The sequence below is a fragment of the Oscarella lobularis genome, chromosome 16, assembly GCF_947507565.1.
Source record: "Oscarella lobularis chromosome 16, ooOscLobu1.1, whole genome shotgun sequence".
NCBI lineage: Eukaryota > Metazoa > Porifera > Homoscleromorpha > Homosclerophorida > Oscarellidae > Oscarella > Oscarella lobularis.
In genome coordinates, this window is record NC_089190.1 from 1,466,606 (window position 1) to 1,489,171 (window position 22,566).

At 47.5% G+C, this 22,566-nt stretch overlaps 9 protein-coding genes across 11 annotated transcripts; 3 read left to right on the top strand and 6 right to left on the bottom strand.

Moving 5' to 3' along the window:
• Positions 1-457: 457 nt before the first annotated feature.
• LOC136196975 (GPI inositol-deacylase-like) lies at positions 458-3,479 on the bottom strand. Of its 2 annotated transcripts, none has more exons than XM_065986642.1 (3): positions 3,281-3,479; positions 2,891-3,230; positions 458-2,652 (listed from the first exon to the last, which is right to left on the bottom strand). In XM_065986642.1, the coding sequence occupies exons 2-3, from the start codon at positions 3,192-3,194 to the stop codon at positions 458-460; spliced, it is 2,499 nt and encodes an 832-aa protein (XP_065842714.1). In that variant the 5' UTR covers positions 3,195-3,230; positions 3,281-3,479. The 2 variants fall into 2 exon arrangements, with proteins under 2 accessions (XP_065842714.1, XP_065842715.1); XM_065986643.1 differs by having other exon boundaries at positions 2,891-3,226; positions 3,281-3,321.
• Positions 3,357-4,967, top strand: LOC136196977 (leucine-rich repeat-containing protein 23-like). The gene is made up of 10 exons (XM_065986644.1): positions 3,357-3,471; positions 3,530-3,642; positions 3,695-3,854; positions 3,906-3,999; positions 4,048-4,178; positions 4,239-4,375; positions 4,423-4,499; positions 4,552-4,667; positions 4,723-4,767; positions 4,819-4,967. Exons 1-10 carry the CDS (start codon positions 3,373-3,375, stop codon positions 4,855-4,857), a joined length of 1,011 nt encoding a protein of 336 aa, XP_065842716.1. The 5' UTR covers positions 3,357-3,372; the 3' UTR covers positions 4,858-4,967.
• Positions 4,968-5,530: 563 nt separating this feature from the next.
• On the bottom strand, positions 5,531-6,858 carry LOC136196982 (transcription initiation factor TFIID subunit 10-like). Its single transcript, XM_065986651.1, has 4 exons — positions 6,529-6,858; positions 6,210-6,477; positions 6,095-6,159; positions 5,531-5,807 (listed from the first exon to the last, which is right to left on the bottom strand). Exons 2-4 carry the CDS (start codon positions 6,345-6,347, stop codon positions 5,606-5,608), a joined length of 405 nt encoding a protein of 134 aa, XP_065842723.1. The 5' UTR covers positions 6,348-6,477; positions 6,529-6,858; the 3' UTR covers positions 5,531-5,605.
• Positions 6,859-8,175: 1,317 nt separating this feature from the next.
• Positions 8,176-10,155, bottom strand: LOC136196980 (uncharacterized). Its single transcript, XM_065986649.1, has 11 exons — positions 10,084-10,155; positions 9,838-10,035; positions 9,679-9,779; positions 9,530-9,629; positions 9,425-9,481; positions 9,299-9,373; positions 9,134-9,235; positions 9,009-9,083; positions 8,707-8,962; positions 8,568-8,654; positions 8,176-8,511 (listed from the first exon to the last, which is right to left on the bottom strand). Exons 1-9 carry the CDS (start codon positions 10,153-10,155, stop codon positions 8,945-8,947), a joined length of 798 nt encoding a protein of 265 aa, XP_065842721.1. The 3' UTR covers positions 8,176-8,511; positions 8,568-8,654; positions 8,707-8,944.
• LOC136196978 (von Willebrand factor D and EGF domain-containing protein-like) lies at positions 10,075-15,795 on the bottom strand. Of its 2 annotated transcripts, none has more exons than XM_065986647.1 (19): positions 15,695-15,795; positions 15,161-15,223; positions 14,746-15,114; positions 14,640-14,690; positions 14,311-14,585; positions 14,166-14,252; positions 13,746-14,117; positions 13,527-13,600; positions 13,414-13,477; positions 13,052-13,282; positions 12,789-13,003; positions 12,285-12,741; positions 11,720-12,163; positions 11,438-11,665; positions 11,272-11,386; positions 10,780-11,217; positions 10,634-10,732; positions 10,550-10,585; positions 10,075-10,492 (listed from the first exon to the last, which is right to left on the bottom strand). In XM_065986647.1, the coding sequence occupies exons 1-19, from the start codon at positions 15,732-15,734 to the stop codon at positions 10,266-10,268; spliced, it is 3,885 nt and encodes a 1,294-aa protein (XP_065842719.1). In that variant the 5' UTR covers positions 15,735-15,795; the 3' UTR covers positions 10,075-10,265. The 2 variants fall into 2 exon arrangements, with proteins under 2 accessions (XP_065842719.1, XP_065842717.1); XM_065986645.1 differs by having other exon boundaries at positions 15,683-15,749.
• A 142-nt stretch (positions 15,796-15,937) lies between these two features.
• Positions 15,938-16,730, top strand: LOC136196981 (uncharacterized). Its single transcript, XM_065986650.1, has one exon. It carries the CDS (start codon positions 15,948-15,950, stop codon positions 16,536-16,538), a length of 591 nt encoding a protein of 196 aa, XP_065842722.1. The 5' UTR covers positions 15,938-15,947; the 3' UTR covers positions 16,539-16,730.
• Positions 16,500-18,574, bottom strand: LOC136196979 (E3 ubiquitin-protein ligase TRAIP-like). The gene is made up of 11 exons (XM_065986648.1): positions 18,435-18,574; positions 18,336-18,360; positions 18,136-18,277; positions 18,040-18,079; positions 17,853-17,980; positions 17,705-17,799; positions 17,529-17,648; positions 17,305-17,482; positions 17,144-17,226; positions 16,761-17,091; positions 16,500-16,699 (listed from the first exon to the last, which is right to left on the bottom strand). The coding sequence occupies exons 1-11, from the start codon at positions 18,499-18,501 to the stop codon at positions 16,598-16,600; spliced, it is 1,311 nt and encodes a 436-aa protein (XP_065842720.1). The 5' UTR covers positions 18,502-18,574; the 3' UTR covers positions 16,500-16,597.
• Positions 18,575-18,999: 425 nt separating this feature from the next.
• Positions 19,000-22,282, top strand: LOC136196464 (uncharacterized). Its single transcript, XM_065986016.1, has 2 exons — positions 19,000-19,344; positions 19,551-22,282. Exons 1-2 carry the CDS (start codon positions 19,116-19,118, stop codon positions 20,717-20,719), a joined length of 1,398 nt encoding a protein of 465 aa, XP_065842088.1. The 5' UTR covers positions 19,000-19,115; the 3' UTR covers positions 20,720-22,282.
• Positions 20,899-22,543, bottom strand: LOC136196463 (dapdiamide synthesis protein DdaC-like). Its single transcript, XM_065986015.1, has 6 exons — positions 22,323-22,543; positions 22,140-22,270; positions 21,826-22,032; positions 21,527-21,772; positions 21,104-21,391; positions 20,899-21,049 (listed from the first exon to the last, which is right to left on the bottom strand). The coding sequence occupies exons 1-6, from the start codon at positions 22,468-22,470 to the stop codon at positions 20,969-20,971; spliced, it is 1,101 nt and encodes a 366-aa protein (XP_065842087.1). The 5' UTR covers positions 22,471-22,543; the 3' UTR covers positions 20,899-20,968.
• Positions 22,544-22,566: the final 23 nt, after the last annotated feature.

Consider the following 22,566-nt stretch of genomic DNA (forward strand, 5'->3'; position numbering starts at 1 on the left):
CCAGTGCGCAGTCGGACGAGAATAACCAAAAGCCATACAGCAACAATTAAAAGACCCCACACTTCACGTCCGTCTTCTTGATCGACTCCCAAGCGTCTGATCAAATGGCTGACATTTCCCATGGATTCCGAATAATTCCTCGCAATAATCGACGCAATCATCACCGCAATGAAGACTATCTGCGCCGCGACGATTCCTGACGAGGCGATAGGTTTGCTGGCTGGTGTATTGGGGAGAAAAACGAAGACGGCGCACGTGAGTGAAGGAAGTCCGTACAGACAGACCCACAGCGGCCAGTCCGGATCATTGAGCTGCACGTACGATGCAATGAAGAAAAACAGCGCCATGGCGCCGTTTGCCGTTCTCCACGGCCAGCCATTGCTGCTGTTCGTGTCGTCGATCATGATCGGAATAAAGTCCCGTATAGAAAACATCATCAAGAGAATCAATACAGTGCTTACACTAAATACAAAAAAAGTAGAGAGAGCGTTAGACCTGCTCGATAGAGAGAATTTGCGCTGCATAAAAATACAGTACATGCTGCTACGATGCCAGTCCAACGCACTCCAGAGCTTTTCAAAGTTTCCACCTTGTGTTTACTGGAAACGTATGTCAGAGCTATGCCAGCCACAAGAAGAGCCACAGCATGAATATTGACTTCAGAAATAGATGGTATAAGCAGGCCCCAGAGTTTGGATCTGAATTTGACGAAAGCCGCTGGTATTTTGATTACAGCAAACCAGAAGGACGACGCCACAATGGCAGATAGGTCGGGTCTTTCCTCGTTCGAATTAACAGCGCAAGCCCTGATGAGAAAAGATAGGCAACCGATGAAGTAGCCTACTTCGTGGAGGGACACGATTCCGCACAGAATGATTATCCATCGAAGTGCAACGAAGAGAAACGGACGAGTGAAGCACAGTTTTCGTCCCAGATATAGAATGATACGAGTCGTAGCGTTCACAGCAACAGCAATCAGCCACGAGGTAGACACAAGTAGCAAAAGGACGCCCAGGGAAAGTCCTAAGAGAAAAGCAGCGGCTTCGTCTTTTGAATTCCAGTCCGTGTCAATCAGTCTGGAAAACAAGCCAGTCGTACTCCAAAACACCGAAGCCAACAGCAGAGTGGCGCACCACCACGCAAAGTGGCCGTCGCCAGGGAAACTCTGTCTGACGAGCAGCGAAAAGAGAACCATAGCGTAGAGAAACGAATGATAGAAACGCACCACTTGGCCCAAGACGGTGACAAAATGAAACTTCATCTCCACCCTAACGATGCAGTCAGGATCTTTGAAGACTCCCAACTCGATAGCCTCCGAACCATTGTACCACGGCGGAGGCGGCGTTTGCAATCGAACGAGAAAGCTAGTAGACCGTTCTCCAGTCGGAGAATAATGATCCTCTCGATACCAAGGCACGTGCTGACGCAGTAAAACGTAGAGAACTTTGGGCGATCGGCAATCGACTTCGTATGCAGATACGTTATACGCCTGATAGAGACGCGTCAAACCTTCAATTTGAATTGTGACGTAAGGACTGCCGCGGGGTATTTCAACGGTTCGAGAGAGACCGATGCCAAGCGACACGTGAAAGCGAAGCGATTTTCGCTCGACAAAATTTCCGCAGGCAAAGACGGCGTTCTTTAACTTGGTCACGCGAGCGGCCCCGATCCAGAGTCCGACGTGCGTCGCATTGCGTCGTAGCGAGTCCAAATCGACGACAGCGACTCTCGTCTCGGCGTATCGAACGGGAAGAAGCATCGACTCCAGAGCGCGATAGTGCGTGCAATTCGACGAATTGCACGCGCCAATCCAGCCGCCCAGAGGCGTGTTGCTCGTCGCGACGAACGTGTCGTTTCCCGAACCGGCGTCGGCGAGCGAGAAGACGTACTTCGTCGACCGGCTCCAACCGCCGAGCAGCCTCCACTCGGACTTGACCTGAACAGCTTTTGATATCTTCGTCAGTTCGACTGCTTTGGGTCGATCAAAGAGATATCGTTCTAGCACGGCAACCGCGTGATCTGCGTCGGACGTTATCTGTTTTGTATGGGAATCGATCATCTCAAAGAGAGCGCGGTTCAGCGAGAGTACAAGCTGACGGCACCGAATCAGAGCCTCGTGATCGGCTGAGACCCAAACGCGCGGCGCGCTGCTCGTCACCAGCGACAAGCCGCCGCCGCCGCCGCTGCGACGACGAAGCTGAGTTAAACTGGAGGCGACCATGTAATCGCGTTGGCCACCTCCAATCGATACGAGCGTGACGTTCTCGTCGTTCTTTTCTGCCGACGTTATCGCAGCGAGATCTTCGTCTATGGAGACAACTGGTCGCAAATGCGGTGACCCCAACGTTATTATGAGTCTGACGCGATCATTGAGGAACGGAACGACGGATCTGGCTACCACGCCTCCGACCGAGTGTCCGACGAGAATTATAGACGACGGCGCTTCAAAATTGCTCTCGGCCGCATAGAGACTCAGCACGTGTTCGACGCATTCGCGAGCGAATTGAATTTGACTTCTCAAGACGCCGCCATAGACGCCGGAGAGTTCTTCATTAAAATCCAACGTGAAATAATCAAAGTGGTTGGCATGCTGACTGGCGTCGAACATTCGAAGGGCAACCGTTGCCATAAAACGAGTTTGCTTGTAACTTCCTAGATAGACGACAAAATACCTATGTATAGGTAGTAAGCGAGGTACCAGTTCAGGCTGTAAAATTACCAACGCTGAAAAATTACCAACGCTGAAAAATTTCAAACGCTGGAAAATTTCGAACGCTGGGAATTTTCATATATATAAACGGTCTCCTATATTTTTAGTGGAAGGTGCCGATGGTGTTTGGGATTACATGATGGCTTTGCCTTACTGAAGGCCATCATTATCTAGTCTTACCCGCATTGCCTGGGAGGAATAGTACTGGTACTCCGGTCACGCCGACGTCCTTTTTCGGCTCCATCGCTTTTGCTTTTCTTCCCTCTTCGACGTAGTAATAGAGGCCGTACTTGGGAAAGGCTGTGGCAATCCGATCGGGCAAGATGATGGGAACGTATTGCGGCCAGACGTACATCCACGTCATTTCGCACTGATTCAGCTCCACGTTGTGCACTACATCGTAGAAGCCGATTCCAATGCACGCAATTGCAATCGATGTGGCGATGATAGCGAAAACGAATCCAAACGCCCGTCGCAGAAGCATTTCCCAGCACAGTTCCCCTTCGGGGGCCCTCTCTTTCTAAGACGCCAAACTCACTTACAGAGACGCACGACAGCTTATCACTTTACGTCTTGTCCTTCCTTTGAACGGATTCTCGACGAGTTCGCTTCGTACTAGCGCGCTCACCTCGAATAGTCCCGTTGTTGCTAGGTAACGAACGATGTCCGACGAAGAGGAGTTCGCTGAATCGCCCCTAGAAGGCAGCGAAGAAGAAAACGCAGACGAATCCGCCGCAGAAGCCGAAGAAGAGGAGGAAGAAGTAGGCTACTAAAAGCCAGCACCTCGGTTGCTAAGCAATGTTGTTTTCTCCCTTCGAGGATCTTCCACCGAATCCTTTGACGGAAGAGCACGTCAAGGAGGGAATATCGTTGCTGTGCAAAGTGGGAAACGGCATCTCGCACGCCTACGTGAAATTGGACGTCCGCGACAAGTGAGATAAAAGCTAGAGGACACTCTAAAGTAATTTTTTTCGTTTTTCGTAGGCAAGTTACAGAGATCAATATCTTGAATTGCTTCGTTCACCTGCGCTACATCGACGTGTCGGAGAACATGCTGAGGGACATTTCGGCGCTCAACAATCTAACTCACTTGCTCACACTCAAAGCTGAAAACAATTTGCTACAATCGATTCAGCTCAGTCCTGTACCTACATATTGTGAACTGAAGGTGTGCGTTCAGTAATTTTTCTATTAGCTGCCCTATCTTCAAACGGCAAGCTTTGCCCACAATCGAATCAGTACCTTGGAAGGATTTGCCCAGCCCCTCTTGGAAAAGCTTAATCTTTCCTGTGAGGAGGTCTTTGTTAAATTGACGTATTTGATACCGTTCTGCTTAGTTAATCATTTGACTGACGTCAGTGGTCTTCAAAGCGATAAGGTTCCCAATCTTCATTTTCTTGAACTACGTGGCAATCGTCTTACATCACTGGAGACACTTCGACTGTCTGCATTGAAAAAGCTTTACGCTGTAGGAGATTTTATATGTTTGGCAGTTCAATGGCTATCAATGGGGGTGATTTTTTTCTAGGCAGCAAACTCAATTACCAGTTTAGAAGGAATTGAGCACTTGACACGACTTACTATATTGCACGTGAGAGACAATGGAATCACTCAGCTAGACGGATTTGGCGAAAAGATGGTAGCACTGCAGTATATCAATATAAGGTAAGACTAGAAATGAGTTCTTGCACAAATTGTGATTATTTGTGTAGGAATAACGGCGTGACAGAGATGACAGAAGTGGCAAAACTAAAGACGTTGCCTATGTTGAGAGCCCTAGTGCTAGATGGTGATGATATTGTTTCATTTCAATAAGAAAATTAATGACTTATACTTTCTAGGCAATCCCGTAGCAGATGCTGAGGATTATCGCGTTGAGGTGCTGATTGTCATACGACGATTAGAGAGATTAGACAAGGACGAATTCAATGAAGAGGAGAGGGGAGAAGCTGAAGAGGTTTGACATTCAAATTCAAATTTGGTTGCCACTTGAACGAATGACGTTTTTTTAGCTTTATGAACAGCGTAAGAAACAAGAAACAGAAGGAGAAGGAGACGTAAGTATGCCACGTGTAGTTGTCAATCAAAACATTCCACGCTTTTCACAGGCTGGTGAGGACATCATTGCTAGCGATGGTGAAGACTAATGTGTCAGAGTAGACCGTATAATAGATACATAGATACAGTTCTGGGCTGCTATGGGCCAAAATATTTGGCAATTAATAGACAAGGCGGCTGCTTTGAAAAAAAAATGACTTCCTCGACATTTGGCTGGACGCGCTTCGCGTGATCGCGCTTACCCGATCGCTGACGGCACCATCTCACGGCTGAATCCTTTCTCTCGCCGCTCGAAGACAACGACAAGCAAATGCACTTCGTGAGGAGAGGAGAGGAGAGGAGCCGTTGACCGAAGGTTTGTAGCGCGCGGTAGAACGAGACCTACGGTAACTTGAGAATTTTCTATGCTGCGCTCGTTTCTGACGCGGTTTCCTCTTCGACTCGGTACTGCACTTCAAGCTGCCTATGTTCTGGTCATGAATACCGGGCAATTTAGGGCTCGCGAAGTCGCAAACACAGCCCATTCATACTTTGACACTGTTCCAGCCAGCGGAGCCACTTCGAAACGAGTCTGCTACGCGTGGCCTACTATCGTTGCTGAGAAGCGTCGGAAGCGTCTTCTCGCGTCCACTAGAAGACGAGGAACCGACGCTACTGAGCAGCGTGATGAAGAAGAGGCGAAGCAAAATGAACAAGCATAAGTACAAGAAACTCCGAAGGAGAGACAAATTCAAACGACGAGCGCTAGGAAAGTAGTGCATCTATGATCTGATCTACTACTGTTAGACGAAAAAATTAATACACTGAAAAATTCCACGTCTATCGCTATGGAGAACTCTACGTGAAATAGTGGGGTTTCTTTAGGTGTATTCCGTATTCGATCAGCGCCTCGCGCAAATCTTCGACTGTCAGCGTATATTTCTTCTCTTTTCCCGACTTCTTTGAGCTCTGACCGGCTCCGCGCGATCGGCAGTGCTGGAGAGCGTCGTTCGCCACGTCTGAGACGAACTTCTGGGCGGCAAGCGAGACGAGTCGAATGCTGGAGAAGAAGTGCAGGATTATTAGAATGGGGCATCAATTACTACAGCGGAAAACTCAGTAGCTACTTCTCCTAAACAGATTTTTTAATTAATAATAAACACGGGGCAATAATATTTTCCAGGTGTCCCCCTAGCTTCAATCAATGAATGACAGGGGCAGTTTCTTTGACAAGCTATCAGCAATCATACAAGGATAGATGACTTTAGGTCATTATCATAATCAAGGCCAAACAAGAAGGAAATGCTAAAAAACGGCCATTTTCCCTGGGGACCCGCCTCCTCATACATTCTTGGGTCGTCGGTCTCGAATCCGGCCTTGCCGAGATAGTAGGACGTTACGGCGTCGGGTATCTAAATGCACACTACTTCGCTGCGACCGTTGGTGCGTTCGCATTTCGTACGGTCGGCGTGTAATCGTCGAGATTTTGAAAGAAGTTGACTAGCGTGTCGCCGGGCGGCTGAGCGGACGCCGTTCGAGATGCCACTGCTTGGGCTTGCGGCTGCGAATCTTTTGGCGCGTTCGCTTGGCTTTCAGACATCCGAATTTAGAGAAGAAACGAACTCGGTTTTCTGAACAAATCTCCCGGATAACAGCACGATGTTCTCCCGAAAAGTCGGCTATAGCTATATAGCAGACAGAGAAGGACTGTCTGTTGTTCTAAAGGCAAGCTGCAGGCAGCGTGCTTCTCTTAGAGCCGCTGTGATAAGAGATGGTCTCACGTTTCTCGATTTTTCCGTCAACCCGTGCGTTCGACTCGATTATGAGCGATTCTGGCTCGTAGTTCAGTGCACGAATACTTCGTGTAGTTCGCCAACGTTCGCTTAGTTAACAATTGTCTTATAGAGAGCCGGAAGGACACCTTGCTTGATTTTTTGCTGACCAAGCATCTGACCAAGCATCTACTACGTCACTGCACGTATTCATTCGCTTTTTCGCGTCCAAGTGGCGACCGAACGATTCCAGAATAATATACAATTCACTCCGTAACCGATTTCGTGCTTTTGCTCGTAGTAGGACGCGTTTTCGTAGAGTATTGCGTATCCTCTTGCATCAGACAATGATGTCATACGATTATGTCATTCTCTGTTAGCTCCTCCTTCGTTCACCATTTTTCGCGTATAGAAACCGAATCGCGTCGAAATTTCGCTCGAAACGATAGAAGAATCGAATTTGCAGTCGATTCGCGTTGGTTCCCGATTCGAAACGACGCTCGCTTTCGTGCTGTAAAGCTGCGGTACGAACGAGGCCCCGCCCTCTCGAGTATAAATAGCCAGCTCGTACATCAACAATCAGAGTTCTCAGAGCTAGGATAGAAGGGAGCAGGTAACTCTCCCCAAGGCTCTTCTTCGACTGGGGGCAGACATTCCATTGCTGCGCCAAATCCGACGGTGCAACTGCGGAGCAGAGTCAGTTGCAGACGGATACCACCTCCTGACGTGCCCGAAGGATGGCGGTCCTATACGGCGCCACGATAGCTGGCAGCATACGTGGCAGCAGATGCTCAGGTCGGTTAACTACCGAGTTGAGCTGGAACAGGAAAGAGAGTTCCAAGACAAGAAACGCCCGGACATCGGAATATATAATTTCGAGAACGGCAAGAAGCTTCTGCTTGACATCAGTGTAATCCACCCGCTTAGCCAAGCAGTCGTCACGGGCAGCGCTCAGGAGAATGGATACGCGGCGGCGCACAGAGATAAGACAAAGGACGAAAAGTACCTGCAAGTCGCCACGTCGTTGGGATATCTTTTCAAGCCCGTCGTCGTCGAAGTTTTTGGCCGGTGGAGTCCCACGGCGGCTAGCCTCTTCCACCAGATCGCGAGGCGCCCGTCGGTCGACTTTATGAATGATCGCAACGGATTCATCAACTACTGGAGCAAGCGTCTAGCGGTCTGCCTACAAAGAGCAAACTCACGAATAATTCTTAATAAAGTAGAACTAATTATCCCCACCCATCATTCCCCTGTTCTCCCCTCCCCCTCCCCTGTAGATGTAAGGTGCTTCACCACACACCATTCCCTCTAAACCCCCTAGTGCCCCTGTCTGTGTGTTTATTAGAATATGTACTGTGTAGTTGAGAGATATACCATAAATAAAACCCCAAGGTGTGACCATTATAGCCCGGTGGCTGGTCAATTTCCTCACTTGACAAGGGCATGGATTGCCTTCCTAGCAATGACGAGAGCAAGGCATTCTGATATCGGATAAACCTCCATAGCACCGTCTTCTGTGTGGTTTGATATCGGGTGTCGAGTTTTTACTTTTTTAAAAAGGTTCTATTAGTCGAAAGAACGCGTTTTTTGATCTTCTAGGGGTCAAACAACGCGTTTTTGACCTTGTAGCAGCCACGTGGCGAAAAGGGGCCTCACTTCTCTCTAAACCCGCTATCGTTTTATAATTTTGCTCGATTGACAAATCATTTTTTCATGATTTTCTTGACAAGCATGCATACGTAATTTGTTACTGCATGCTAAGTGGATCAGCTACTGTGACTCGGAGTGCTGCCTGTGCCTGGACGAATTGAAAGCAGCGCTCTGCGCAGCGCGCCGCCATTGGTCCATATTTTTCAACCCAGCAGCTCATTTTCAAACCGCACAGTTCTATACTGGCAACGATATCTGTGAAGCTGACACTTTCAAAACAGCTGCCCAAACACCCGAGATAATCGTCGGCGGCGCGACGGTGGCGCGATTCCACTTGAGGAACTGTGCAGAGAACAGCAGAGAATGATTTCACCTTAGCTGTCTAACTTTCTACTTACGATGAAATCCAGAGTCTTTGGGTGGTGTTTGAGCTTCACCGTTCCCTGTCATTTGCTTCAGTGGCATTCGAATTGGGTCACCAGCAACTACGTAATATATGGTGGAAGCCAGCCAGCTTCTAAGCTAACCTTTGCTTACCGAGAAGCATAAGCATAGGCAGCACGAGAGTAAAGGCCTTGATCATCATGTTGCTTCTCTCAGAACAGTTGAAACGACAGTTGAAGACGACTGACTGCGCTACTCGTATTTATACACCAGCGTGTGTACAGAAATCGAAGGACGACGTGGAAAGCAAATGTATAAAGTCTAACACTGCAATTATCGCCAGCCACTCAGGTCACCTTAGGTTTTTCTTTCAAACTTCTCAAACTTGACGTTACGATAAGCTGTGGCTCTAAATCGTCAATCTTATATATCCCTGTTACAAGACCACAGCCTACGAGCAAGCCATTCTCAAGATGCGTCACCAGTGCTGCTTGAGCCTTGATGTAGCCTTGAAACGCGCCATCTGAGTGCTACACGGAGAAAATTGTCAAATTGGCTGCAACACGTGAATTTCACACACTCGGCTGCCTTTGCTTTCACGTAGGGCGACTTTGAGTTTTTCACGCCGTCTTTCGCCGTCTTCTCCCATAGAAGGCAAAAGCGTCTCGTCTTTATGAAACGTCTTAAGATAAAACACATTTCATGGAAAGGAGAACAGAAAGTTCAAATTCAGGAAACACCTCACCCTTTCCGATATGTCCTTATCCCAGCTGTACAACCGAAGCACGGTCGCCCAATTGCCAGCAAAAGGATGCAGTTTCTAAAAGAGGAATTCAATGTGTATATACTGTTGTCGGGTCGTCGTCCAGACCCGAAGAATCTTTTGAGAAGCAATCTGTTTTGCCTCGTCTCCGCTCACGCCAGTTGCCTACAGAGATGCTAAGCTACAGAACTGCACGCTCTTCTAAAACTGCACCTCAACGTGAAACTGCCCACAGTGAATCGTGCAACTGTGAACACCCCCTGATGCTGTCTTGACGTTCACTTGCAATTTCAGGGGACACAAAGCCTCGCTCCTAACGACCGCAATGAATGATGTAATCAAAGAACACGAGGCTTGCTTACATTCGAATGTACTCGCACAAGAGACTGTATGGAAGATCGAAGTTTCCAGCTCTGCTCAGAGCTGTTACGTTGCTGTCATCAATCGCAAGTGTCTCGAACTCCTAGGAGGATTTACACTACCGAACCAATTAAATTTGATTAAATTTGAGGCTACGGCACTTGAAGAATTGTCGCTCTGTTTTTTCTATCGATAGGGAGTTCTGCTTTCTCAAAGTCTCGGTGCTGCGTTACGTCTGCCAGTAATGGTTTAGCATATAAGCTGCTCATTGCGACGAAACAACTCGGTAGGCAAGAGCGACCAATTGTGTGTAGAAATCCCCGGATTAAAACAAAGACGATGACGACTACGACGAGGCCCTACGACGACCTCTTGAGACGAAACTCTTTTCTTGGATCAGTCCTTACTTGATAAGCTAAGTCTCTAGAGCCAGGGCTGCCTGCGACGCCTGCACATAGTGTCAACTCAGCTCTAAACATCTTTATGACAACAGAAAAGTGCGCACGAACGAACTTGCTAGACAAAACATGAAGGCAAACGGAAGCGAGACCGGCTGTAAAAAAGCAACACCTGTACTGGCAGTGCAGACCTATTTGTGAGCCGCTGGCTTCCAAGGCTTCAAGTTCTCTTCGTTGGTTTTTTCTCTGTCGGCAATAGAACTATACGCTGGCGAGGTGCGCAATGAAACTTCCTTTTCATCCATACCCGGCAACACATTATACGCTGGCGACGGTTTCAGTTCCACCTCATCATAATTGTTCGCTTTTTTTAACCGTTCGCTCTGCAGCGTTTCACCAGCGTATATGTTAGCATGTACTAAAATGGAGGTTAATTATTAGTAAGACGCAGGTCTTACTCAATTGCGTTGCTTACTCTCATTTGCTGGAGACGTTACTCTAGACGTGGAATCTAAACAGGATTTCTGTATCAATGTGGGTTAGATCAACTAAAGCGTACTTATTTTCTTTTTGCAAAGACAAATGACTGCAATGACCCCTGCTAGTACGACCAACGAAGGAACAACAGCAGAAACGATTACCAAAGTCGTGCTTAAACCTATTTAAAATTCCTCTAGGAAAAGTAGACAAGAACAAGTCGTGTACCTTTATTTGCGGATGAACAATTGCCTGAAGGACAGCTTTGATCAATCTCGCAGAATGATCCGCTGAAGCCTGAATTGCACGTACAATGACACTGGCCTTGCCCGTTGGAAGTCCTGTCGGTTATGAATGGTTGACCATTTGAAGAGCAGTCGCACTTGATCATTTTAGGCCTAATAATCAATTCGTCGCTTGTTTCATTGCACTCATCAATCGCAACAAACGAAAACGAAACGCTTCCGTCGATGCCGTCAGATGGAACTTTCCACGTCCATGTGCCATCAGATGAAAGACCTGATATCTGTCCGTGATCATTGACCAAATTGAATCGAATTTGATCTGGACGAGTGCGATCGTCGCTAGCTGAAAGATTCATTTGAAATTTCTCTCCTTTTAGAACGTGTACGACGGTCGGCGAAGAGAAGACTGGCTTTTGGTTATCTGAGAAACAGTCGCTGAATATACGACGGAAGTCACCATCTACCTTGCGCTCACCTGAGTGTCTGCTAAACTGTAGTTGATTTTCATATGGCAGGCATTGCTGACACCAATTGGGAGGATTTGTCTCATTTTCAGCAAAGCAGCTGCCATCGATCACGCACGCGTCTCTCTATTCAAACGTATCTTATGAAATTTAAATTTCAACGTATTTCTATCTTGCTTTCAGAGTGCAATTTCCGGCTTCGAAGCACTGAAAGCAGACGGCGTTGTATATAGAATACGTTAGAGGATTGCTGTATTTCACTCCATCGGAAGTGACTTGAACCGAGTAGTGTTCTACAGGCTGACCATTTGTGCTATCCCGTCGTACTCTAGAAATTGGCAAGTCACACGTGACTTCGTAAATGCTTCTGAACTCCGAAGTCGAGAGAAATTTCTCGTTGGTCTTCTACACACGCGCATACATTCAGCTAACAGGACTTAGTAAGGAGAATTTACCTACCGGTTTGTGTACTAGGCACGACAGGTTGCCACTGCTGAGAAATCCTTCACCAACAACAAACGCAGTTCGACAGGGTTTTTGTTGTATGTCGCACATGCCGTTATTAGAAAACATTATTAGCACTGGAGCCTTATTGGCTTCGATTGAGCAATCAGGACCGGTGAAGTTTTTCCAGCAGTAGCAATTTGAGTCAATGCAGTCACCGTGATTACTGCAGTCTCCAGGGCACATTGACGATGCAATCATCGGCGGCAGCGATGGGGCGAGAAATACATCAACGTCACTGTCTGGTGATGACGACAGTGGTGACGACGCATTGCTCGCTTGCCGTACGCTACCAGTAGCATTTGACTTCCAAAAAGCGACGTCGGTTGCTAGATCCTCTTCGCATTGTTGTACAAGAGACGATAGAAACGTTTGAGCAAACCCCAAGTCGTCACTGAGCTATAAAGCAGACAATGTCAAACTACTTAGATCAAGTACAAGTAGCTTCCGAGGAATTTTCATGCATATATAATCTTAAGAGGAAGCGCTATTGCTGCAATATACACACAAAGAAACGTACCTTGATATCTTCCACGCAAGACGATATTGTCACGTTGGAAACTTCTTTCATAATTCCGGCTTGAATGCACGTTTTAGCGACAGGGGAATTTGTGAGAGTTTTCGTGCATTCCGCTATCGCTGAATTTTCTGTTATGTTGCTCGGTGTTGGCCAACGAGGAACAAGCGGCACGCTACTGGCGTTGTAGGTGAAGACGTAGTCGTCGTCGTCGTCGTCGTCGTCAATTCCAGAAGCGTCAGCAGCTCGCTTAGAAATGATTTTATTGTCGGCTACTTGAGTCCAGTGACCACCTTGAAAAGCCTTGGGTTGAACAAGTAGAGAGACATCGCAGTCGCTGTCACTGACGATATCATCGTTTTGATTAACACAAGCACAGAACGTAGGTGCAATCTGGTCTCCATTTATAGCTAAGTTTTCGACCACTTTTCTCCTAAAATAACTTTCGTTTGCTGGAACCCTGGTAAAAATTTAAAACAATAGAGTTGATATACGAGAAACGCGTACCTCCAAGAGTCCATAAATTCTTTGTTCACTATCTGGCCGTTGACTGCGGCATGCCTAACTCCGTCTCCTCCTGTTACGTCATCTTCGCGTAAGCCGTTATCATTTCCACAAAGTCCTTCAGTGCTTTCGACGTCATCTTCAGCCGCACGTAGCCAAATGCTCATTCCGTAATAGTCGGCTACAATCTTCACTGCCGCGCCGGAGGGAAGCTGAACCTGCAGAAAGGTGAGATGTGACTTGACAAAGTATTACACCGTATTCACCTTATATTCCATTCCTGAAGCACTTTTAAAGATGCCAAATCCTGGGGAAAGCTCTCCCGAACTGACTTTTCTCACCTTCGGTGGTATGTTACGTAGTCTGACATCGGGATCTCTTATTTGCCAGAAGCACTGATCAATGGACACCACGTCGTTGCCTTCTCTTATAGCAACTCCGCAATGACAACTTGCGCTTGTCCAAGAGTGACGGCAAGTCCATATTCTAGACTGTATCTATAAATGAAAAAAACCCCAGTAGATGATGGTTAAAGATAGATTAATTAAGTTGAAAATAATATCAACAAATTGTAATCTAGACTGCTTAATATAAATAATTTTAAAGTCAGTTTGTGCAGTTGGGTTACCGCAAAATTTCTTTTGGTGCTTCTGACTAGCCAGAACTCTCCAACTCCATAGTAATGATAATAGCTATAATAAATGTGTACAAGGTATTATATTACTGTTTGCTGTTACTAACTGGCCGTCAAACGTTCTGAAATGAGGATCTCCGGTTCCTTCACAAAAGGCCGCATTTTCATTTATAGTTGTTATCTAAAGAACAGCTTATCAATTGAAATATTTATGTCTGCTGTACGGGGATGATCCGCGCACAAAGCTTGAATTAGTTAAAAATTAACTATTCTGCATTGCACGGCTAAATTTTCATTAGGAAAATCCTCTAGTCTCTAAAGCATACCCTGATTTGCTGCTGAAAGTGAAACCATTCAGAAGGAAATCTGCTTTCGGGAGTAAGAGAAAAAATGTGTCGAGTTTGGACTTTAATCAACTGATCAGTAGGAGTCTCGCCATTGACTTGATCGCGTACTGCAGCAATTAGGAACCGCTGAGGAGCGTTCCAATTGCTTTCATTAAAAACGATGCCGCACTTTGATGTAATCACGTCGTCTTGACTTGTAAAAGTTGCTCCGCCTATTCCAATATTTAGATTGCACGGAAGCAAAGATGATCCGCTAGACGAATCACAAATTATAGGCACTGTGGGCTTGAGAGTAAAGTTGAAGCTGTCGACATGATCATTCTCTTTTATTCTTGCTGTTAGAGGATGAACCTATAGAATTGAATAATACAATACAGCAGCTAGTCAACTGTTCTTTACTGAAAGTCCTGCGTAAAATAAAGAACTGTTCCACACGGGAGAAAACAGCGAGTCATTTACGAAACTTGTTTGAACTCCGCAGATAAGCTAGGATAAAGATAACAATGAATTAAGATTTTTTCACCGAGATACGTTAACTACAGACATTAAATCCAATTTTGACGTCACTCAGGCGGTCAGCATTGAAAAGCTTAAGCAGCGTTGTCTTTGCAGTCACTTTTGTATTGAAATTCTCAAATTCGGAATCCGCTTGTTTTCCAACGTAGACTTTGTCTTTGAACCATTTGACAGTTGCTTTAGCGTTTTGAGATGGAAGAAACGTCACGTCGCACTTGAAAATCATTGTCGTTTCGTTCATTGCCGGATTTGTTTCGCTATCAACAGACAACGTAGGCAAGCCTAGCAGCGACGGAAAAGTTCCTATATAAAATGACTTAAACATTACTAGCTCAAGATCTCAAAATTCTGTATTACCAACGCATGAGTCGTTCTGAATGTGGTGGTCTCTAGGACAAGCAGGAGCGTCTAGAAGAGCATAAAACAAAAAAAATTGCAACTTTAGACGAACTTTTCTCATTACCTGTGCAGTATGCAATTGAGCATGCTGGCGGTGGGGTAAGGTAATATAATGTTCCTCTGGCGCCACAGTAACGAGCGCACAACTCCACAGAAAATTGACAGCATGACATAAAATTTATGCATCCTTTCAATTTCTTTGTCACTCCCGTGACTGTTGGAGCTGGCTGCGTTACAGATATGGGTGCTACAGTGCTGCAGTTTCCGACATCAATACAGTTGCTCTCGCTTCGAACTGGTATTTTGAAATGATTGCCATGATCATCAGCGAAGCGGTACCAGCCTCTTCGTAGACGGGTGTCGCAAATTGTAGTGCCAGTGAACGATTTGGCATTAAGGCTTCGCTTTGGCCCATCAAGAAGGTCAGTATAACCTAAAACTTCCGTGTAGCACGGAAACGTTTTGCATTGAGTGCATACCGCCATCTTGACAGGGATCAGTTGAAGGGCATGTAAGCTGACAATACACCGCCCCGCAAATAACTAAACATAAGGTTGACAATAAACGGTATTTAATGGGGTCCCACGAGACACGTGGTCTATGACGTATGTTTAGGGAGTAGCTAATCGATTAATTTAATTAATCTAGCTTTTCCTGGAGTCCCTCCGTACTTAACAGCCACGCCGCTGTAATCGGTTTCGGTGGGGAATCGAGTCCGGACGCCTAAGCGTAGGCGTAGGTTAGACGTAGGCGTAGGTTACGCCCAGCTTAGTGCCCCATGCATCCCCCTTCCTGCTTTCTGTCGGTTCTTTCTTTGTGTTTAACTAAATACAGTACAGTCGTGCCCCATGCAACGCGAAAAAGTGGCTGCGTTCCTCGTTGAGAGGGAGGGAATTTATCAGAGATAGCCTCTTCCCCGGGTTCATTTCAAGAGAAATACATGTACATGTAGGCCTGAGGACGAGGCTAGCCCAGAGCTCGTTGTCACGGTCACCGCATACTTATGACTGCACCTGAGAGATATACAAGCAGATATGATTTCACTTTATCCATAAGCCAAGCGTGTGTGTTGACGGCAAGCAAGAAGCACACTGAAGAAGTACAAGACGTCGCACTTTATTAAATCACAGTTAATTAATAATCAAAACAGTATCCCGGAGAGACGAATCGCCTATCGCACGCTAATACGACAAAAATGACATCAAGCAATAATCAAAACAGTATCCCGGAGAGACGAATCGCCTATCGCACGCTAATACGACAAAAATGACATCAAGCAATGAAATCGTGAGATCGCGAAGTGGCCGGCGTTTCAAAAAAGTCGTATCGACTCCAGACGGAACGTTTCTACCGCATCCACCACCGCGCCGACCTTCAAACGCTCCATCAACTCTGCCTACCGTTGTCAACAGAGACGGAGTCATCGCAGCAAGGTCGTCGTCATCTCTCCTCAGACTCAACTCAAAAAAATCGGACGTTCCAATCTTAATCAGCCGCTCTAGCAAGCACAGGCTCGGCGCCAGACAGCCGCTGCCTCCCATACCCCCAGCAACGCCCCTATACAAAGACACGTATCCTCTCACCGATCCACCTCCTCGAGAAGGCTTCGTCGACATAGCCGTGCGCCTGATCGACGGCGAGAGAATCGAGCGACGCTTCTCGCTCGCCGATCCGCTAGGCTGCGTGCTCGCCTTCGTCGAAGCGCACACGAACGAGAGACTCGAGTCGCCGTGCGAACTCGTTCCCAATGGAATGACGAGTCAGACGCTCAAACCTGAGCAGATGAGACTGTCGTTAGAAACGCTGGGAATTCGAAATCGAACGCTGTTCTATTTGCAATTAATGAACGACGACTAGTCAAGAAGAATCTTCCCATTGTATATAGTAATCGCTATAGAGTTTCTATTTTATTTGTATTACAGTTTGAAATTTGGAAGGGGAGGAGGCTTCGACGTAGGTCCTTTGAACTTAATAGAATTCGTTGGCTTCATAGCTGGGCCTTTTGACGCTGGTTTGGACTGTGCAGAGACGAAACAATTGGATACTGTCTTGCTCACGCATTCGATCTATATTGCTTACGGGCAGTCTGAATTTCGAGTGGCCACCGAGACCGTTGTATCCTTTTCGCATGAAAGAGGACATGGTTTCTCTCTTGGCTAGCTTTTGCTGAAGCTGTAGGTTCCCAGGAATTGGCGCAGGTGCAGTGTGCGACTGCTGCAACGAAGACGATGAAGACGACGACGACGAAGAAGAAGGCCCTTCCTGAGAGGATGCCGGACTTTGGTTCTCCTGACTGGCTGCATCGCTTTGCGTCTGTTTCGTCTCTGGTCTTCTGTACAACGGGAAGTCCTCCTCCTCCTCGTCTTCAACGGGAAACGAAAAGCGAGGGCGTTTTAGTGACGGTAAGGGACTGCCCCAGGCAACGTTAGTCCGAAGAATCATATACACCGCGGTAGTCTTACCTCTCTAGGATTCGCGTTAGCTTTGTTCTAGTTCCTGGCGATTCGAAGGCCTTCTGCAGTACTTCTACTTTCGCCTTAAGACTCTAAATCAAACAAAGAAGGGAATCAAACAAAGAAGGGCAGACCTTTATCTGCCAGTAGATGCGAGCCTTATTTCCTACCTTTATCTCGCCTTCGAGATGCTCGATATCGCGATCCCGTTCTCGCACTTTACCCTCTGATATCTTGAGTTGCATTTCTAATTTCTGACGTTCCGATCGTTCGACGACTCGTTCCTTCTGGAGTTTATCCCTCTGCTCAAGCGCTTCCTTCTTCTTCGTTCTCATCACCTCAAACTCTCTGGAGAGCCAACACCAATAGCAGCTCTCTCTATATCCCACCCTACCTCTTCAACATGACGTGAAACGTTGCCAGTCGATTGCACGCCGCTGGAGAGGAATCTCCCTGATATTTCAGCATTTCGTCCGCCACTTCCTGTTTACTGCCCCGAATTGTCTTCTCAACTCTAAAGGAGCCAGGTATCAAGCAAAGATATGAATCAATAGCACGTGAAACGTGTACCCTTCAACTAATGCCAATCGTTCTTTCAGCACCAGGCACTCCGTTCGGTATTTCTCAAGTCGTCTCAATTCTTTGGATCTTTCCCCTAGGATTTTCTAAAAGCAAGAGGTGCGTTGGTTCAACGCTTTATTCTTTCCAAAGCTCGAACCGTCAGGGAACTGTTTTCAGATATCTGCTGGAGAAGCCCCTGACACTTTGACTCTAACTCGGATTTTAATCGTCCATTTTCGTCTCTGAAGTTATCCATTTTATCATCTTTGGCTTTCAACTCGTCCTCTGGATCAGAGTCGTCAGATGAAATAAAAAACGTCCTCCTCCAACAGAGAATGCACTACCTTTGCTCTTGAGATTATTTTTCAATCGACCATTTTCAACCTAAAAGGAAGAAAAATGAAAAAAAAACGCCGTCGTTCCTTTAGCTCAGCTATTGCCTTTAGATCATCAAGAGATAGGTCGACTGCTTCAAGACCACTCGAGTCAAATTCATGTGCAAACAGGCGAATAATTTGCCTTGAGGGGCAATGCGATCGACATGCCGGACAATTCGGCTTCTGTTCCAGCCATGTCAACAAACTAAAAAAAATTGAATTTCCAAAAAATTTCTACCGGCGATGCCGAAGCAACTACGTACCACGAATAGTGAAAAATGTGACCGCCTAGTTAGAAAAAGAATCAAGGAAATACGAACGCTTTCGTCTGTGGCCGGGAGCGAAGTCGAAGGAAAGGATACAGTGCCCAGACGACGCCATGCTCGTCGTATTCATGCGATCTTGGCATATTGTGCACATTAAATCCATGGTTTGCGTTCCGAAGGCCTTTTTCCCCTGTAGAACGGCTCTGTCGATTCAATCTTCCGCCATTCCAACGGCTGGTACAGGAGCACGTTAGCGCGGCTAGACACCTCCCGTATATAGTCACCGAAGTAGGCGCTTTGACGCGGATTGTTGTCCTCAATGTTAACCCTAACCCTCTTTCTAGTATCTGCGGTTGCACCTAATTGATTTTTTATTCTAATTCAGCTTGTTTTTCTGACAGAGTTGAATGAACGCGTAAACGCATGCAGAGTAGAGCTACATCTTTATGAAAGTACATTGTAGTCACTAAAGCGTCCACACACTTGGACAAAGCAACAAAATTGACCTATGTTGAGTCCGTTAGAACCACAATCCGGTCACACGACATTCTATTGAGCGCTACGCTCGGCTGAGGCGTGTCGCCGCGAGGCGAAACAATGCTCGCCGGCGATACGGCCAGCGAAAACGAGTTGAATCCTGCGCTTTCGAACTCGTTTGGTGTTCTACGCAAGTCCCGGATAAAGCAGAAACACATCGTTCGGTTTCTCTCCTCGTACCTCGCCTCAGCGCCTCTCGTCGAGCGTACCGAAGCGATAAACCGCGAAAAAACGTTCGGAATGTCAATCGAAGTGCGTCTAGCGGGCGACGGAACGAAGCGGCTCGTCGTGGATCGTCGAAACACGCTCGCCGAGCTCGCGGAAATCGTCGAGACGGCCTTCAAGGAGCACGTGAAGCCGGGCGCGTTCGAAATTTGCACGAAAGGCGGCGTCGTGCTCGCCGACGAGAACTATTCCGAATTGGCGCGACCCGGCGCCACTCTTCTCCTCGTCGCCGACGACGAAAAAGGCGAGCGATTTGTTCGAATGCGAAGAATTTCTCGATGTTGTTTTTGTCGAACCCGAAATCCCGCGAATCCCATTGCCTGCGACCGAGGTTTATACAGTCAATTATTATGATAGGGTCGTTAGTTAGGGTATGACCATATATGATATACATAGCCTTGTCAGGTGACCGCTTTTTAATTTTCCGTGACTAACTTATATTTTATCTAGACGGATCTAGTGGCGCGAAGCAGACGCAATTGGACTACACCACGACGCCGACGTCGTGGGACTCGTCGTCGATGGTCACCCTCCAGACGGCCGCGCTTCCCGAAAAGATGACGCCGCTCGTAGCTCAGGAGTTCACCTTTCCCAATCTCTCCAGTCCGCTAAGTGGCCTGCCTTCGGACGACTTCTCCATGGCCCTGACTCCGAGTAGTAGTCAAATATTCACCGTGCCGAGTATTCCGGCTAGTCCTCTACTCGTCTCCTCCTCGACCAGTGCCCCGTTGGTCGTCACGACGATGACGTCGACGATGACGACGGCGACGGCGACGGGCGCTCACCCGCCGTCGCCGTCGCCGCCGCCACCGCCGCCGGGGTCGAAAAACGAGCAGGAGAGCCTGTTTCCCGAACAGGCGACTCTCTCCGAAAAACTCACCTTTATGAAGTACATCGAAGAGAATCCCGACTCGCCGACGACGTTCGTCGAGCTCATGCAGCAGATTGGACCCGGTTCGCGTTACGCGGTCGCCAAGAGAGCGCCGTCGCGTCCGCGACTCGGATTGGTGCACCGATCCGACTCGTTCTCCGCCGACGTCCAGTCGAAGTTGAAGCAGCACCTGAAGCGACGCAAGTCGGAAGCCGACGTCGTCGCATCGAAAGCGACGCCGCCGCTTCTCTTTGAACTCATCGGTCATCAGACGGCGCCGAAACGTGTAAAAGTCGACGGCAACGAGAAACCGGGGCCACCTCCTTCGTTGATTCCCGTCGACGTAGTTGAGAGTAAAGAGGACGGTCGATCGCAGGTTCAAATGTCCTCGCTCGATCATCGTCTATCCGTTTCTTCCGTCTCGTCGACGGAGGATCGTCGTAAGGAAATGAAGCGGTTTCCGTCGTCGGGGACCCTGTCGGAGAAGTTGGCCTACTTGAAGTGGAGAGAGTCGTGCGCCAATGACGACGACGACGACGACGACGACGACGAAGATGGTGGCGACGTAGAATCGTCGTTGTCGGCGGCGGCAACAACGACAGTGACTTCCGCCGTGGCCGCTTCAACGAAGACGGCGGTGGCGAGTGAATTGATTCGCGGCGAGACTAAATGCAAGGTGGACATACAAAGGGGTCGATTGCCCAATACGTTTCACTTCACTTGGTCGCAGTCGGTCAATCATAAGTAGTAGACAGTAGAAATCAGATCAGATCCTATTTAATAAGCCAAGCCAGAAAAATTCAGTATTAATTTTCACGTAAGTTAGACCAGAAGATTGGCATTGGCAGTTGTCAATCATATGTAGAGGATAAGAACCCGATTCTATCTAATTAATGAAACGGACAAATTCGGTATTAATTTCACACGTAAAGTAGAGACAAGCTTGTTCAAGAAGATCAAAAACGGAAGGTCAAAAAAGTAGAAAGCTCGTGATCGTTTAGCAACAGTCTGAGAATGCTTTCGGTTTTAGAAACGGTTTCGACCAAGAGACGACCACCTTTCGCTTTCCCCGAAACGGCTAAAGAGAGAGAATAATGCAATGGCAGAAAAAGGATTGCCCTTCTCGTCGCACCTGTCTTCCGTGAGATATTCGAAAGTTGTCAATCATGATTGCGTCGCCTTTCTGCCAGCGATTGAAGACGAGATTTTTTCGTATGGCGTCGTCTATGTGTTTCACGTCCTCCTTGGGCACGACCGTGCCGTCGCCGTAGAGCGTCGTGAAGCCCAAGTCGTGCGGCTTGATGAAACCGCCGAGCCACGTCAAAAGGAGGAGGCAAACGTAGGCGAAGTAAAAGAAGAGCGACTTGGCTCGAGCGCAGTGATGACGCATGTAAGAAGACACCATTTGCATGTTGAAAACCTAAGGTAGTAAAGCGAGGTAGGTTCGGCTGTAAGCGAAACGACAGTGGCGGATTTGGGGGAGAGCACTAATATTTGAAATTTATATGGCTGAGAACTCCTTTCAAATCCGCCACTGATTCTGTTGCGTTTATACCTGTATATGATTGAACCACACCGGAACGTTTGTTTCAGGATGATGCTGAATGGCTGCCTCTCTGTGAATCATCTTTATGTTGTCGTTCTTTGGACCGGACCAGTGAAAATCGACGTTGTGCTTGCGGCACTCATTTTCGACGAACGCCTTGTCCGACGAGCCGAACGTCGCCTCCCAGCCCTTCATCATTGTTGGATCAATCGTCAAAAGGCGGTCAAGACGAGTGTGATTTCTCACATACATTACCTCGACATCATTAGCACTACAGTGGGGTCAGTCGATTGCTTAGGTTTACCTACCCCCTTTTCTTCGAATCGCCTTCTCACGTCTGGATCCAAATCACGATAGACTTTGGCAAAGTCGCACAAAGTCGTCTCGCCTCCCACTGAAGAGGGCGGTATGAGGCAGCAAAAGAAAATCTCCTTTGGAGGTGCAGGTAGAAAACTCATTTCGATATGCTGTCCAAGCGGATAGAAGTAGGGCAGCTCGGACGCAGAGAAGACGGCCTTAGAATAATCAAGCACTATATTTATATCATTTTTAGTAGCTCGTAAGATGAGAAAGGACACCTCCTCCATTCACACCTCCGACCCTTGACCCGGGCAAGGCTTACGTTTGTGCCTGGCTGCAAGCTCCTCGGAGACGTTCCTCTGTACTCTGTGCTCAATTCGGGCTGATAACGGAGAACGATTCTTTCGAAGTCGTGCGGTTTATCAATTTCGAAGCCGCGAAAGAGAACAGCACCTAGTGACGAGGGATTGATACTACAGGCAGCTAGAGCTTATGATATCTCCACCGTGTTCCCGAATCTTTTCCTTCAGATAACTGGCGTTCTTGCTAATCCAGCCTTCTAGAAAGTCGACCGAGTTTCTGCCATTCTTTGGAGTGATAATCAGAGGAAGCGTTTCGCCGTCTTCTCGAACAGATTGCGTTATTTCGTCCATAATTCGTCCAGATTCGTCCAGAGGCTCGGGAAACAAAGAGTCTTGAAAGAGACGTGTAGGCTGTGCCGTACAAGATCGATCACGTGTCTACAGCCA

What these genes read in the sequence shown, in the direction of transcription:
- LOC136196979 (XM_065986648.1), bottom strand. Translation starts at nt 18,501, where the DNA reads ATGGATTTAATGTGCACAATATGCCAAGATCGCATGAATACGACGAGC. An exon ending in TATCTCTTGATGATCTAAAG is followed by an intron (nt 18,080 to 18,135) that starts GCAATAGCTGAG and finishes TCTTCCTTTTAG; the next exon opens with GTTGAAAATGGTCGATTGAA. An exon ending in ACTCGAAATTCAGACTGCCC is followed by an intron (nt 16,700 to 16,760) that starts GTAAGCAATATA and finishes GTCTCTGCACAG; the next exon opens with TCCAAACCAGCGTCAAAAGG.
- LOC136196978 (XM_065986645.1), bottom strand. Translation starts at nt 15,734, where the DNA reads ATGGATAAAGTGAAATCATATCTGCTTGTATATCTCTCAGGTGCAGTC. An exon ending in TCAGAACGACTCATGCGTTG is followed by an intron (nt 14,586 to 14,639) that starts GTAATACAGAAT and finishes CATTTTATATAG; the next exon opens with GAACTTTTCCGTCGCTGCTA. An exon ending in ACTTTCAGCAGCAAATCAGG is followed by an intron (nt 13,601 to 13,745) that starts GTATGCTTTAGA and finishes GCTGTTCTTTAG; the next exon opens with ATAACAACTATAAATGAAAA.
- LOC136196975 (XM_065986642.1), bottom strand. Translation starts at nt 3,194, where the DNA reads ATGCTTCTGCGACGGGCGTTTGGATTCGTTTTCGCTATCATCGCCACA. An exon ending in ATTCCTCCCAGGCAATGCGG is followed by an intron (nt 2,653 to 2,890) that starts GTAAGACTAGAT and finishes TCGTCTATCTAG; the next exon opens with GAAGTTACAAGCAAACTCGT.
- LOC136196463 (XM_065986015.1), bottom strand. Translation starts at nt 22,470, where the DNA reads ATGGACGAAATAACGCAATCTGTTCGAGAAGACGGCGAAACGCTTCCT. An exon ending in GCTTGCAGCCAGGCACAAAC is followed by an intron (nt 22,033 to 22,139) that starts GTAAGCCTTGCC and finishes GATTATTCTAAG; the next exon opens with GCCGTCTTCTCTGCGTCCGA. An exon ending in GGCGATTCGAAGAAAAGGGG is followed by an intron (nt 21,773 to 21,825) that starts GTAGGTAAACCT and finishes AATGATGTCGAG; the next exon opens with GTAATGTATGTGAGAAATCA.
- LOC136196977 (XM_065986644.1), top strand. Translation starts at nt 3,373, where the DNA reads ATGTCCGACGAAGAGGAGTTCGCTGAATCGCCCCTAGAAGGCAGCGAA. An exon ending in AATCGATTCAGCTCAGTCCT is followed by an intron (nt 3,855 to 3,905) that starts GTACCTACATAT and finishes TTTTTCTATTAG; the next exon opens with CTGCCCTATCTTCAAACGGC. An exon ending in AGAGGGGAGAAGCTGAAGAG is followed by an intron (nt 4,668 to 4,722) that starts GTTTGACATTCA and finishes ACGTTTTTTTAG; the next exon opens with CTTTATGAACAGCGTAAGAA.
- LOC136196980 (XM_065986649.1), bottom strand. Translation starts at nt 10,155, where the DNA reads ATGTTTAGAGCTGAGTTGACACTATGTGCAGGCGTCGCAGGCAGCCCT. An exon ending in CTAGAGACTTAGCTTATCAA is followed by an intron (nt 10,036 to 10,083) that starts GTAAGGACTGAT and finishes AGGTCGTCGTAG; the next exon opens with GGCCTCGTCGTAGTCGTCAT. An exon ending in TTGTGCGAGTACATTCGAAT is followed by an intron (nt 9,630 to 9,678) that starts GTAAGCAAGCCT and finishes TGCGGTCGTTAG; the next exon opens with GAGCGAGGCTTTGTGTCCCC.
- LOC136196464 (XM_065986016.1), top strand. Translation starts at nt 19,116, where the DNA reads ATGTCAATCGAAGTGCGTCTAGCGGGCGACGGAACGAAGCGGCTCGTC. An exon ending in CGTCGCCGACGACGAAAAAG is followed by an intron (nt 19,345 to 19,550) that starts GCGAGCGATTTG and finishes TATTTTATCTAG; the next exon opens with ACGGATCTAGTGGCGCGAAG.
- LOC136196982 (XM_065986651.1), bottom strand. Translation starts at nt 6,347, where the DNA reads ATGTCTGAAAGCCAAGCGAACGCGCCAAAAGATTCGCAGCCGCAAGCC. An exon ending in TCGACGATTACACGCCGACC is followed by an intron (nt 6,160 to 6,209) that starts GTACGAAATGCG and finishes GTGTGCATTTAG; the next exon opens with ATACCCGACGCCGTAACGTC. An exon ending in GAGACCGACGACCCAAGAAT is followed by an intron (nt 5,808 to 6,094) that starts GTATGAGGAGGC and finishes CTTCTTCTCCAG; the next exon opens with CATTCGACTCGTCTCGCTTG.
- LOC136196981 (XM_065986650.1), top strand. Translation starts at nt 15,948, where the DNA reads ATGACATCAAGCAATGAAATCGTGAGATCGCGAAGTGGCCGGCGTTTC.